This window comes from Diadema antillarum, unplaced genomic scaffold (genome assembly GCF_040938485.1).
Source record: "Diadema antillarum isolate AM-2024a unplaced genomic scaffold, OU_Dant_1.0 scf00000208, whole genome shotgun sequence".
Lineage (NCBI taxonomy): Eukaryota > Metazoa > Echinodermata > Echinoidea > Diadematoida > Diadematidae > Diadema > Diadema antillarum.
The window spans coordinates 904,593-919,470 of NW_027271097.1; the positions used below are offsets into that span (position 1 = coordinate 904,593).

Genomic DNA, 14,878 nt, shown 5'->3' on the forward strand with positions numbered 1-14,878 from the left:
CTAAAATTTACAAGCATTCTTAAAAGGATTTAACATGGGCAGATGGGTGATCATAATTATGCTTAGTACTTCTACTTCGGTAATACAGTACTTCAGTAGTGTATTTTTTCCTTACAAATTCTAATGCTTATATTCATCTTCAAATCATCCGCACTTCATGGAGATAGTATAAACTAGGAACACTGGCCGTTAAAGAACAAAATATTCATAGAAACGAACGCGAGATTACCTTATTATTGTACATGTCTACTTAAGTCATAGAAGTGTACTTCCGCGCTCTGTGATACTTTGTTTCGGATGAAGTTCAATTGAGCGTTAGATATAATTATTCATTTTAAGGTCATTATCTCATATCGTTAAGGAAAGAAACATTGACTTCTGTTTACAGACATATTTACGCAGTCTACTAATGTCGCATAGGTCAAAATGTTTAGTGCACTCAGTTTGATAAGGGAGTTTCGGAGTGAATAGTCAGCTACTTTGCATGAGGTAATATCACAAATATCTGAGCAACCAGAGATTATTTTTTTAAACTTTGGTCTACATGTAAAATCTACTGAATATAGTGTAAAACAGCAGATTTACGTGAACTGTAAAGCAGATGAAGGTAATTTCAAATTACTAAAATCATCTGAAAGAAGTGTTCCTTGATTAGGATAGTACATGTACATCAATGCGAGTATACTTGGGCACCTTTAATGAGCAAAGAATGTGCAATATGGAAGACCAGAATTATTTCTAGTCTTCGTTCTTCGGGGGCATTTATGATGAAATGTTTTGTCCGACACATTTTTTGTCGGACAAATTTGCTCTCAGCCAATCAGATAAAAGGATTTTAGTAGTTTATAACAGTTTGCCAGAAAAAAAAAGAATCTGATAAAACGCTTCGTGAAATGCTGCATGATTCACTTGTTTTCTCTCCGGTATAAAAGACAAGGCATTTATATATCTCATTTGCATGTCATGAGTTGTCCTTTGTATTTATAGTAAATGGGTTTATTGTGCTTTCAATTGGCAACTTAAGCGGTTAGCGTGTCGTGACTTCTTAAACTTTACAGAACATTTACTTCATGGTCGAATAGGCAGTTGAAAAACTCAATAAGAATTAGGTGAAAAAAAAAATCACAAATCACTTTCACCTATCATTGCAGCTGGTAGTTTAAGCTGAATTTTTTCATGCGATAAGTAATTGACAATGACTCCGAGAAACTTCGACTTTTTTATTGTTTTGTTTGTATATTTTGTGTCATGGGAAATAGGTGTAACATACTTATCTTGGACAGAGTAACGTATTTTGATGTCTTCAATCATCTTATGACCTTGAAATCTGCACTCATTTACTTCAGTCTCTTGCACCTGCATTTTCATCAATTGTGTTGTTAGAAGCCCTGAATAAAGTATGAATGGTACATAAAAAGTCAAACAACAAAGTATAATTGCCGCATTGATCTTCAGTTTACTGGAATGTGTGTGTATGTGTGTGTGCATGCGTGTATGTGTGCGTGTGCGTGTGCGTGGGTGCGTGAGTGGATGTATTGGAAAGAGAGAGTATATAATGATCTGCAAGTGCAAACATCACGATATGTATCATCGCAAAAATCATATCCATACAGACATACGAGATATTTGAGCACACTCATATTTTTTAGCACAGACAAAATACCAGGGCCCCATTTTATGAAAAGTTGATATGATAGCAACTCTTGCTGGAATGGTCATTGTCATGGTAACGACAAGAATCCAGCTTAATGATTTGCTATTTGTTGCCATGGAAAGTTGAGCAAGAGATACTTAGAAACCATTTTACGAAATGTTAAAGTGCATACAGTTATTCTAAGAGCAATTCAAAGATTATTTGATGAAAATCGGTTTGGAAATGGCTGAGATATCCAAAAACAAAGTAAAGCAAAGCGATCCTATAGCAGCGACCTGTCAATAGCGGCCACCCTTCTCGTTTCCCTTGGAGCCACTATAGACAGGTGTATCTGTATTCATCATCGGGAAACATACGAAGAGTTTGTTTGCAAAAACCGATAAGTCCATATTTGCCAAATGGAGATATTTGCGATTTAAGGTCAAGAAAAATAAAGAGAATAATAAGAAAATTTTTGCTTCCTTTGACCATAACATCAAAAATAAACCTTTATATGTAGTGGCCAATGTATCATTTTAAAGGTATTATTTTGTTCTTTATGACAGGAACCGTACTTCAAAATCTTCAAAAATGGACTTATCGGTTTTTGCAAACAAACTCGACTGCAAATCCCTGTGGATGACCTTCATTCCAATTGATGCATGAACTCTCATAGGAATGGAAAAGCTATAGTAGGCCAAGGTAAATCTAAGAACTCGTTTCACAGGGATGAAGACATTTTAATAGTTCGTTTCACATCAGGGCTGAAGACTTAACTCATCTGTATATTCACAATAGGGTTAAATCCTCCTCCTGTGAAACTGTGTCGTGGAATGGACTATTGTGTAAGAATTACCAATGACAGCACGTTAAATTATCATTTTAAAAAGTGAAAGGTTATTCCATCTCGATGAATCACAGAGAAAAACTAGGAGTGAGCAACTGATGCGATCTCGCGAATGCTAAGGGGGGGGGGGGGAGGGGGGCAGTGCTGGCGGGGGTGTTCCCCCTCCGACGGTATAGGGAACGTTTTCATTTTGGGATTAGACATTGGGCAATATATAATGCAATTTTACTTACATAATTTTCATGATCTGTTTGTGATACGGAAGATGGCTCTGGGGGCATTATTTTGAGCATTTTGCCTTTTTTGTCTTAATTTGAAGAGCTTGCTTCAAAAAGTCGCTAAACCATCATTTTTCATTGGATTTAGCGCCTTTTGGTTGCAAGCTCTTCATTTGTAGAATGTATAACTGACATAATTTAAGAGATGACAAAGTTTTGGACACCCGGATCTTTAAAAAAAAAATATATATATATATTTAGAATAGGTAAATAACTATAATATATCCTTTAGCCAACCTCCTATGGGAGGCGTGAGAAAAAAATAAAAATGATTTCTGGGCGGGTGAGCGTGACCTGGGTCGCAGCTCAATGGGGCGTGACTTGGTAAGTCTTGCGTGATGTAGTGGGCCACAAAACACAGCGTGAATGCCATGACAGAAAGCTGGTATCCATTTCCGAGCCATCATCTATTCAACAAAAAGTGAAATGATAACCAAAAATTTTGGTTGGCTCTGATCTACATTCATTCGTCTGTTTCGGTTTTTTAATTTTATTGAATACATTATAAAAATCGTAATTATAGGCATGATAGCTACTAGGCTACTCAGTCTCCGTGGAGCAACGCAAAGTATTTTGATTTCACTGTACCATCCATCACCTCTCTCCGTACAGTAAGTGGGAGTTGTTTCATCTGTCATAAACAATAAACAAAAAAGATAATCTTCTTGCAGTGTTATGGCTGAATTATATCTTTCCCTTGGCACACATCTGCTAGTTGGACCAAGAAGGTACTATAGGCGAGCCTAGTACCTCCTTGACGAAATAATGAGCAAGAAGGCATCCTATTTGCATATTTGCAGAAGTCTGGGCGTCACGTCTTGCTTAGTTGAGGTTTACTAGAGAACTTGGTAAACGAATCAGATCCGAAAATTCCAGATTTGTGGAGTTGATGGTCGAGAGATAAAAACGGAGACTCCTCAACTTGAACTGGCTTGTGTCATGTACACTCAACCCGTCACAAGGTAGGCTCTGCGCAGACTGGTTGACTGCCCTCTATTGTCCTACCCTATACAAATTTTCGTGATCATTTCACTTTAGCCGGTAGCCGTAGATGGTGTGCTGCGCGGTGCTGCGCCTAATTTTACACAGAGCCGTGCATGCATCACTCTTCGGAACGAGGCAGGCGAGCTTACGACTGATACGAGTTGCCGACATAATCGACAGCTTTATGCAGAGTTGCTCGCTGAGAGCTAGCTGAGGAGGAGGAGCCCCCGTAGATTGTAAGGAGTAAATAGTACGAGGGTCATTAGAGAGGCGGCTCCTGCCGGACGTCTTGGAAATCGATTCTACAGACCGGTCATTGGATTTTGCACACCTATCTTAGCATTTTCTATCACTAGAATCAGCAGAGACTTGCTATATGAGAGTATGAACGTGGTGGTGGGGTGGATTTTAGTATTTTAAGGTTCGAAAGATCGCAGATTCCTACATCCTCTGCGAACACTTCCTCAGCTGCCTTGGCCTTGTCCAGGTGAGTGTAGATCTATTTACTAACTAATGTGTATGTTGTGTGACTATGAGAATCTAGCTATCTATTAAAAGTAGACCATCTAGAAAACAATTAAATAGACTACAGAGTAAATGATTGTGAAATGTAAGATCATGGTAGCCCTATTAAATTTTGGTAAAGGTCAAGTTATCTTCTGTCTCGTAACGTTTACTGATTGTCACTTTGACTGTTACTTTGTAGAGCCCACTGTTTTTGCCATGCAGAAACAGAAACAATAAAAGAAGTGAAATGATCAATTTTATGAATTGCTAGCTGTTACAACATATTGATAGACAGAAAGATCCCTCTGTCCGGAGGAGTCTTATATTTTGGACTTTATCGCTCTCCGTAGCGTAGACATAGTAGTAGGAGGGGATCCGTGAAACCAGACACAGTCTCCGCGGAACATATCCCCTACGACCATGACAGACCGATCTTTCAGTCAATTGCAACACAGACCTCCTCACACTTGGCGCATTGAAATGCATTCTGGCAGTCTTCTGTCTGCATGTAGACAGAAAAATCTGTGTGTCCAGAGAAGTCTTTTTAAATCATTTTTTGGCTGTAACAGCTCTCCTGGCCTGGAGGGGATCTGTCAAGTGTGAAGCCAGATGCAGTCTCTGCGGAACATATCCCCGATGACAAGATACAGACTAGAATCAATCTAGATCTAATCTTTCAGTCGACTACCACTACCATTATCTGCGATGCTACATCACAAGAAAATTGCACAGTGTGACACACATCCAAGGCTTGATGTAACAGGCCTAGAGTAGATAGGTGTATTTAGGCCTAGCAGTTATAAGGACAATGTAAGGTATTAAAACATTTTTTAATGAAATTTCATGTCTTTTTAACAAGGTATGATAGTATACTATTTACTTGTTCAACACACATTTTAATGTAATTTCTCCGACTCCTGCATTGCTGCCTAAATATGCAGGATAGCCATACCAGGCATTTGTACAAATTAATGACATCAAGATCAAGGAAAATATTAAATTTGAGTAATATATTTGAAACTAGAAAAGCACTCTGAGAGCGCAGACCTCCGCCAAGGAAACTAATTTCCACCCATATACACAAATGCTGAAAATCGTCCAATTTCCTAGATGATCTAGAAGCCTTTTGTTAACATCATCAGCTTCCATCTGCACCACGCATTGCCCACGCAAGGTATACTAAATGTGCTTTAAAGAGCGCATGTATACATGCAAACCTCAAATACGCACAGCTTTAAATTACATGTAGGCCCTACCTCTCAAGTTCATTGACCCAATCTGCAAAACGATAAAAAATCCTGCAAAAAGCCATAAAAATTCTCAGATCACTACCAAAATTTTATCATTTCTTCCTTGTGTCATCAATTTTTCCTGTAAGTTTCATCCAGATCCATTCACAATTTTTGACTTATTTTGCACACAGACAAACAAACAAACAGACAAACTTTAACACACAAACCAATGCCAGTGAAAACAACCTCCTTCCTTGGCAGAGGGAATATTAAACTTTTATGGCTTGGCAACCATTATTCCAGGTAAGGCAAAGCCACAATAGATTCATTGTATGATTTATTGAGAGTATCGTTTTTTAGAGAGATGATGCGAATACCTGCTCACATGTAGCACAAGCAAAATGTTCATTCTATCTGTATCTTGAAAGCTGCTGGCAAAATAGCTATGATTGAATTTATGTTTTGGCCACTGACAATTTGGACAGTAAACATCATTTTCTTGAACATGAAGTGAACTTGAATATTTAGAAAGATTTTGGTGTCAGAACAAGAAAAAACATAACCCTGAAGAGACATTTTCCTGTCTGTGTGATACGTTTTCTGCACAGTGCCTATTCTTATTTTTTCATATTACTGAGGGGCAAATAAGTTTGGTCTAACTTTATGCCCACTTCCAAAACATGTTCAATCCAAGGTATCGTATATCAATATGTTGAAGAAATCCAGGTAGTGCAGTTTATAGGCAAAGAGGGTATGACTTTACAATGTATGTCATGCTTGGAGAGGGTTAGAGGTATGTTAAATACAACTTTTGTCCTCAAATAGATATACTCTATGGATTTGAGATCATTAAGTGGATAATAAGGCGCAGAGAGAGAGAGAGAGAGTATGTACACACTTGGGCAAGTCCAAGATAAGGTCCCCTCAGAAGGCAAAATTTCATCTTTGCTCAATATTGATATGTTTGGTATCATTTTGAAGCTTATGAGTTGAAGTTTTGATTTCCATGGAGGAAAAAATTATATTACATAAATTTATGCAAATTTCAAGGGCTTCATTTGCATAAATGTGAAACACAGCGTTACGTATGGGACATTTATAAAAATTCATATTAATTCAAAGGAAAGCAAATGATATTTGATTAATATGTGGACATAAGAAGTTCATCAAATAGTTTAACTTGGTATGAAAATTTAGGGATTATGCAAATGATTATGCAAATTAGCTCGTGTCCTATCATGAGATGTCCCATACGTAACAAATTGAGGTCATTTTTTTAGGTTTTTTCTGAAATTGCTGAGGTTATATTAATGCCCTTTTGGAAAGTTCTAATTTATTGTTTAGAGAAATTAAATACCATAGAAAAAAGAAAAAACAGTAAAAGGAATATTTTTTATTAGGCATTGAAATAATGTTACGTATGGGACAAATGCGTTACGTATGGGACATCCTCATACATAATGCATGTGAATGCATAGTAGCTAGCTGGGAAGGTCTCTCAGTACACAAATGGTCAATCATCCTGAAGAAAGCATCCCAACATTGTCGCTACTTTTTGAGTTATAGACACTTTAAACAATACATGTACTTGATTGAACAATTTTCAGAAAGGGGGAGGGGAAAATGGCAAAATACACAATGAAAAATCAGCATTAAAGGGATGGTATAGTTTTTTGTAGAAATGGGGATTCAGTTTCCAACATTTAATGAGATGATTGGAAACCAATTATATGAATTACTAAAGAGCATACAATCCTAAGACTAGAGGAATTCAAAGTTTAGTGATGGAGATCCAATTTGAAATGGTTGTGATATAAATATTTAAACAGAATATAAAGTAAAATGATTTTTTTTTTTTTGCAAGTGATACACAAATTGTCCTTATTCAGGTTTCAATAATAGCCACGACAAAATTCATGGGTATACATACTGAGGTGTGACTCGAATCAATGACCTGACTGCTAGACAGACATCTACTCGATCACTGGGGTTCCACGCAGCAGGTATTGCTTATCTACATTGTATAAAAATTAATATTTCTTGTGTCAAGTTGTTTTTTATTGAAACAAAATGGCAAACTGCCCTTCATCAATGGAAGTAAACACTTTAAACTATTCAATTTTTCAATAGTAACTATCCTGATAAAAATAGGGCATACATACTCAGGTTGGTCATAAAAATATAGAATATGATTAAATATGATTATGATGGTAAATATTTGGGGAATATTGTTCCCTTGTCAATCTGGATCAGTATTTGAGTAGTTTCAACTGATTCCATTTCAATAATTATGCAAAAAATTGTTTATGGGTATTTTGCAAAATTATTTTGCAAAATACCCTTAAACATGTCTCTCCACACACTAAACGAATGGGGGACAAAGGGCATGCATACTCAGGTTGGTCATAAAAATATAAAAATATGATTGAATATGATTAGGATGGTATATATTTGGGAAATATTGTTTCCTTGACAATCTGGATCAGTATTTGAGTAGTTTCAACTGATTTTACTTCAACAATTATGCAAAATACCCATAAACATGGTTTTTCACACACTAAATGAATGGGGGACAAACTGTCCCATACGTAACTGTCCCATACGTAACACGTCATGTCTGTCTTTAATTAGAACCTGTAATTAGAGCTTTTTACCTAATGACACGAAACTTACCTGTGATAATCTTGAGTGTTGTGACTTTCATCACAGTGAGTTACAAGTTGTGGAATGAAATACTTTCAGAGAGTTTTGAAGTTGAAAAAAATGTTCAAAAAAACAAAATTTTTCTGGTCCCATACGTAACAGCACATATTTTCTCTTCTAGAATATAATTGTGAAGGTCATTTTTCTCTATTTTTTGCATGATTATACTTCTCCTAGATATCAATCACCATGATAAAGCTTAATATGATCAAAAGCCATTAACACTATTTTTCAGGTCATAAAAGTCTCTGAATGTCCCATACGTAACGCGCGTGTTATCTTGGACTTGCCCACTTGTACTTGGTAACTGAAGTCTCTGTGGACGACATTGGAACCAACACAGTGTCAATTCTGTCCTACTAGATTGTAGTACAAGTTGGCAAATGATGAGAAGATGACACTTAAAAAGTATACGGACATGTTGCCATCTGTATTCATCTTTAACAGCTGTCTCTGTCACTTTAGTGCAGTTATAATCGAGATGTTGCTCCATACACAAAGGGATCACTAGATGTCAATCGTCTTAAATTTTATTTGACAAAATTGTATGTGGTATTTAATTTGTACAATATTTACTTTTATTGCTAATGAGAGAATGGCACAATTCCCTTGATCATTTCAAGCTGCACTATGTATTTTAGTTTCAGTGAGGAGTCTACACAAAAAGTAAAACTACCATCACATGATCATGGCAGCTGTTTGTGATTCTCATTATGGATGATGCTAAATGTGGATATTGTTTTATGCCTATCCTTTTGATTCCTTTTTTCTTTGCTCAAATCATAACCCGTTTGGGACAGACTGATTTAACTGTAACACGCATTTCCCATAGCCATCTGCCCAAGTATTCTCAGGACTCGTCTGCAACGGGTTAACTACATGTAATTGGTTGCTTCAATTGGCAACTCGCTCAGGTTCAATGTACATTTAATCTGTTAAATGTTCACATAGCCATTGGAGTTTGAAATTTGATGTGCAGTTATTTAAATACAAAGAAAACGAAAGCAAAAGTGTGTGTGTGTGTGTGTTTGTTTGTGTGTGTGTGTGTGTGGGGGGGGGGGGGGGGTGTCAAAGAGGGAAATCAAAGAGATTCCAAAAAGTAATCAGGAAGAAACCAGTGCATCACAGGATGCCTCTCTATACAGACCAAAATAATTAATTCTCATGTCAGGAGGATGTTGATATTCAAACTCTTTTCAGGACATGAAAAAATACAATACTTAAAGTCTTTTGGGAGCCTCCTACATAACCAAGGAATGACACAGCCTACATTATGACACTGACAAACAAGTTGCTATTAAAGTACTGTAAACGTGGACATTTTCAGGGTACATTAAAGGGACTGTACAGTAGTGGAACAAAGAGATCCTACATTTTTGTATTAAAGGTGTGGCCTGTCGCCTTTTATTATTACAAAAATGTAGCACTTTTTTAGGTATCTCAGCCATTTGAAAAACAATTTTCATCAAATAAACATTGAATCCTTTTTAAAACTATATGCTCTTTCATATTTCATAAGAGGTGGATCTCAGCCATTTGAAAAACAATTTTCATCAAATAAACATTGAATCCTTTTTAAAACTATATGCTCTTTCATATTTCATAAGAGGTTTCTCATTATCTCACTGAGGAATGTTCAAAACATGAATCCCCACCTCAACCAGTACTGTACAGTCCCTTTAACTTTTGCGTAATTCACACTATTTTTGCCCAGCTAAATACTAAAACTTGCACAAATATCTTCACAAATTTCTTGGCACATTTTGAATTGGTTGACAATGCGCAGAGCAATTTCAAGAGCCTGGCACTTTGTTTTTGAGTCTCTCAATAATGTGAAAAAATGAATCAATGTGAAAAATATCGACATTTACAGTAATGTGGATATTGTGTTTGCTCACTGCAAAACTTCTATTTTGAGCAATGTCAATACGTTGTACTAACCTAACAAAATTGTGCTTGGCAATGACAGTAGATCCATGACTTTTATTGTTCAAGCAAATGCATTGTCTCGCTCACATAAATTGTAGTCAGCAATTGAGGGAGCATGTGACTGGCGCTACCCTGTATGTCATTAACTTGGCGCCTATCATACCCCACACAGACTCAAAAGTTTTAAAGCAGCGATGAGATACATGTATTGTGCTTCCAATACATGTCCCTAGGTAGTCACAAACCTAAAGGCATTGATTGCCCATTATAAATCTGGATTCCATGTCAAAATATATTCCACCATATCATATTCATATGGAAGCATCATGATTGAAAGTACTCCGCCTTTTTCTCTTTTTTTTTCTTGCCTCGGGTTTGAAAGGCTGTTTTAGAGTGTAATGAATCTTGCAAAGAGAATATAGGGTTTTTGTTGAGCAAGTACAGAGGTTATTTTCATATCAATCATGCTAACAGTGTCATGTGTTACAGGCAAAGTACACGTCAATATGTTTATGTTTATGTTAAAAGGAAAGTATTGTTGTGGAGGGACAATTTTTTTTTTTTTCAAGAGGAAATTACAAGTCCAAATCATAGTATGCAAAGATGATTTAAACAAAAAGAATTACAGATTATGGTGTAAAATTGATCCATCACAATGAGATGGCAAACGTGGAAAACTTCAGATTGAATTGAATTGAAAAGTGACTGCAAATTTGAATGTCAGTTTATCACAATGCCAATCCAATAGAGATTTCAGCAAAATTGTAATATTGTGTAACCATAATGCCGGTACCCAGTGAGATATTAAATGCAGCTATTCTTGGGCATCATTGAAGAGATTAGGTACAGAATACGCTTTTGTATTGCACCAAGGTTGAAATATCACCATACATCGCATGACTGAATTATGTAAATGAGTCTTTTGCATTTAAGTGCAATACCCTGGTTGATTGGAATCAATAATATCCCCCCCCCCCCCACACACACACACATATACACAGAATGCAGCCATATGGCCGAGTGATATCATCCCAAACCGTGTATTGTGTGTGTTAGGTAGGAGTGTGCATGCAGTGAAGCAGGTAGTGTGCCCTGCTATCCTAATTAGATGCACACCATCTATTCACCCATCTTCCAAGCTCCTCATCCAGCCAGTGTGCAATCACTCCATGGATGCACATTGGACTGTCCTAGCAAGGAGATGAGCGTTCGCCTAAAACTGTATCTCCTTGGTTAACCCATTGAAGACTAGTCCTGAGTATACACTCAGCCAGGTGTCTTTGGGAAATCTGTGTTATAACAAAATCAGCTTGTCCTCAACGGGTTAAAGAAGCACACTTACAACCAACTGCTAGGCATGTACATGTATAGCAGTTAATGTCATGGTTATGTTACAACTGTACTGCAAGGATTTGTGTGTTGTGTGTGTGTGTGTGTGTGTGTGTGTGTATTTTTTTTTTTTTTTGGGAGGGGGGGGGGGGGGCAGATGGGTATCTATGTGCTGCCTACCCGCTATGTATTTCAGTGTCTTTATTTTTTAGGCACACAGTGTATATTGCAAATCAACTGATATTTGTGAAATTGAACAACTGAGAGAAATATCATCTATCATAACACAAGATGTGCTGTTTATTGTCTCCAAGGTGGGAAATCACCAGCTTTTTTCCTGAAAAGGGATCAATCTTATTTCTCATGAAATGCTACCATGGTTCTCAATCACGAATTCAATATGGTAACTTGTGAAACCATACAATTCCCATTTTGTAAAATACAGTACTTGCAAATGTATGTACAGATATGCAGATGATGATAATTTTGTGTGTATGTGTGGGAGAGCAATAATTCACTACCATAGAGGCACAAAGTAGTTATCATAAATTTGTTGACAGTTGTTTTCCAGCCTTTATCTCACTTTCTTAATTGCAAAACGTTGCCACATTTTGGCAACTTTTAGTTTCATGCCTGTCCCTGTTGGGTAGTATGCAGGGTTGCATCAGTGTTCCTCATTTCCTGGTCGGCAGATTTGCACTAAAATTTTCTTCTGCAGTAAACATGAATAGATGGTTGTCTGCTAAATTGTAAAGCTGTTGATGCTAAAGCTGAAAAATGAAACAATTGAACTCGTCAAACATGCAGCGATTGTGTTTTTTCCTCCTTGCTTTTTTTTTTTTCATGTGCTGTGCTGACATGTACTTCTCTACTCTACTAATACCATGAGAGAAGGAAATAAAGCAAAATGCACAGTCACCATTCAAAGGCTGTCATATCGTCAAGCTATACTTGTGCTTATTTGACGACAGTCTTCTGCATTCACGCTCCCAATACATGTGCCATAATTCAGTCAGATCATTTGATTGACTTTATCCCGAGTGGTTCCCAATTGATGTGTTTTCTTGTTCTTTTCTTTGATCTGTATACGTATATCTCGGTTTTGTATTCAGATGTACACACTGTATGTTCTATTGTCTTGTAAACAAAAAGAAATGACTGTATTTCATTTGTAATATATATTCGATTTAGAAAATTCCTAATAAATTCATTTGAATTGAATTGAACAAATTGTTCCACCAGCATCTACTGAAGAAAAAAACCAACAACATCAGTACTACATCCAAGGAGTGGATTGTTGAGGGTTACTAGTGTTATTTTTTTTTTTATGTACATGTTGTATCTAGACCTTGTCTTTTCAGTATTAAACATTTGATACAATTGTGTAATATTCTCTTCTCTGCAGACTCATCTGCTTTGTGTGTACAAATTGACATCTTCCTTCTGAATCCTGAAGCACTCTGAAGTTCTGAACAGTGTCACACTCTTCTAGACCAAAGCCATACCTCTACCTTTTACTCCGGTCCTTCTCCACCAGAGGTATAACCACACCCCACCACCATGGGGTCGTTGTATCGCAGTGAGGAGATGTGCCTGGCCCAGCTGTTCTTGCAGTCTGAGGCGGCCTATGCATGTGTGGCGGAACTGGGAGAGCTGGGACTGGTTCAGTTCAGAGATGTAAGTTGGAAGTCATTATGACATCACAATTATCACTTTTTGTACTCAACTGATAATGTGTTCTTGTTCATTGTTCATTCTTAAATCAGCAAAACTGAGTTCAACATCATGGCAAAATTGCAACTGATTGACAAATTGCCCTACATCGACGTAAATAAGCACTGAATTGATCAGTGTTTTAGTAGTAGCCATGATAAAAAATCATGGGCATACATACTCGAGTAGGATTCGAACCTACGACCACGTGTAGGATTCGAAAACATTGATCAATTCAGTGCTTATTTACGTCTCAATGTAGGGCAATTTGTCAATCAGTTGCAATGAAAAACATCTCGATAGAAGAATTTCATGAATTTGAATCATGGCAAAATGTTGAGGACATTCTATCTGCTTTGGAAATTGTATTTAAATGTTGTATGTACATCAAATGCTAAAGTAAATGGAGATATTATTATTATCTCTCTGGTTTTCAAATGAAAACTTGGTGAAAAATAATCAAACTTGATGTAAATATAATAATAACAACTGTTAGCCTAATGACATAAGGAAAAATTAGGTAAAAGTCATGTAGTCTTGTAAATTCAGGAGCATTTTGGATAAGACTTCAAGCGTATGTTTTTCATGACACAAGTCTGGCAATATTCAATCAAATAGGATATATCCATACTGCGATAGAGTTACCACACTGAAATAACTGTGTGCACTTGATTTGTCATTTGCTAACAAGTCAAATTTGTGTTCAATTTGCAGTAAGACAACACCAGAATTGTCTGAAAAAATTTTAGCAGGCAAAACCTGTGATGCAAAGATTACTGGTGACAAATAATGTGAAGAGAATCCAAAAAGTAATACGGATGTGAGAATGTGATCCAGTTAATCACAGCTCGAACAAAAAGATCGTTTAAAGAAGATTTAGAAGTGAAAAGTTGAGTGTGACATACAAGGCTATGATTACCGGTAATATGGATTCTCTTTCCGTGATTAACTGTCCCTTTTTTGAAACAGTTGAATCCAGATGTGAATGCCTTCCAGCGCAAGTTTGTTAACGAGGTCCGGCGATGTGATGAAATGGAGAGGAGATTACGTAAGTGCACATGCATAGAATTAATCATTGAAAAAAACATGAGTCTGTTCAGAAAACAACTTGGGTAGGTAGCCATGTTTGCAGTGCAGATGAGAAAAAGGGAATTTTCCATGATATTACAGTGCAAACATATTTTGATTTTTTTTACTGTTATATCACAGGATCGGTCCACCAGCATACAATATCAAAGTCCATATAATTACTCCACCCGTGACTATTGTTTACCTGCACAGAAGTCAAATATAATATCCACATGTGGAGTAATGGCTACACTGTTGTAGGTGCATATGTCTACATGTTGTGCTGTAGCAATCAAAAGTGCAATAATATCGTTTATTTGGTTCATTTGTATACATATCCTGTTAATATAAGCTAAGTTGAAACTTCTAATACAGTTAGAACAGTTAGACTGTAAATAAGCTTAAAGCTAAGTTGAAACTTCTAATACAGTTAGCACTAACGACCCCTGAGATCGGTTGCAGAAACATGTCAGGCAAAAATGAAATGAAAACCAAGAAACCTCTTCGACCAATGACAGAGAAAAATTATATTGTTGCATCATAGTTCTAGGAGTACTACAAAGTACAACACCATGTGACTTTGATACAGTGCAATCCAGGTCCACACGCAGAAAAAAAAAGCATGTAAGTGGCTCTGTGCCTATGAGCATCCTTT

The 14,878-nt window shown here is 36.7% G+C and overlaps 1 protein-coding gene across 1 annotated transcript in view; it reads left to right on the forward strand.

The window, feature by feature from the left end:
* Nucleotides 1-13,002: 13,002 nt before the first annotated feature.
* Nucleotides 13,003-14,878, forward strand: part of LOC139724197 (V-type proton ATPase 116 kDa subunit a 1-like) — a 32,158-nt gene continuing 30,282 nt past the window's right edge. Inside the window, exons 1-2 of the mRNA XM_071635341.1 lie at nucleotides 13,003-13,119; nucleotides 14,125-14,203. Coding sequence (XP_071491442.1) covers nucleotides 13,003-13,119; nucleotides 14,125-14,203 — 196 coding nt within the window. The remainder of the gene's footprint in view (nucleotides 13,120-14,124; nucleotides 14,204-14,878) is intronic.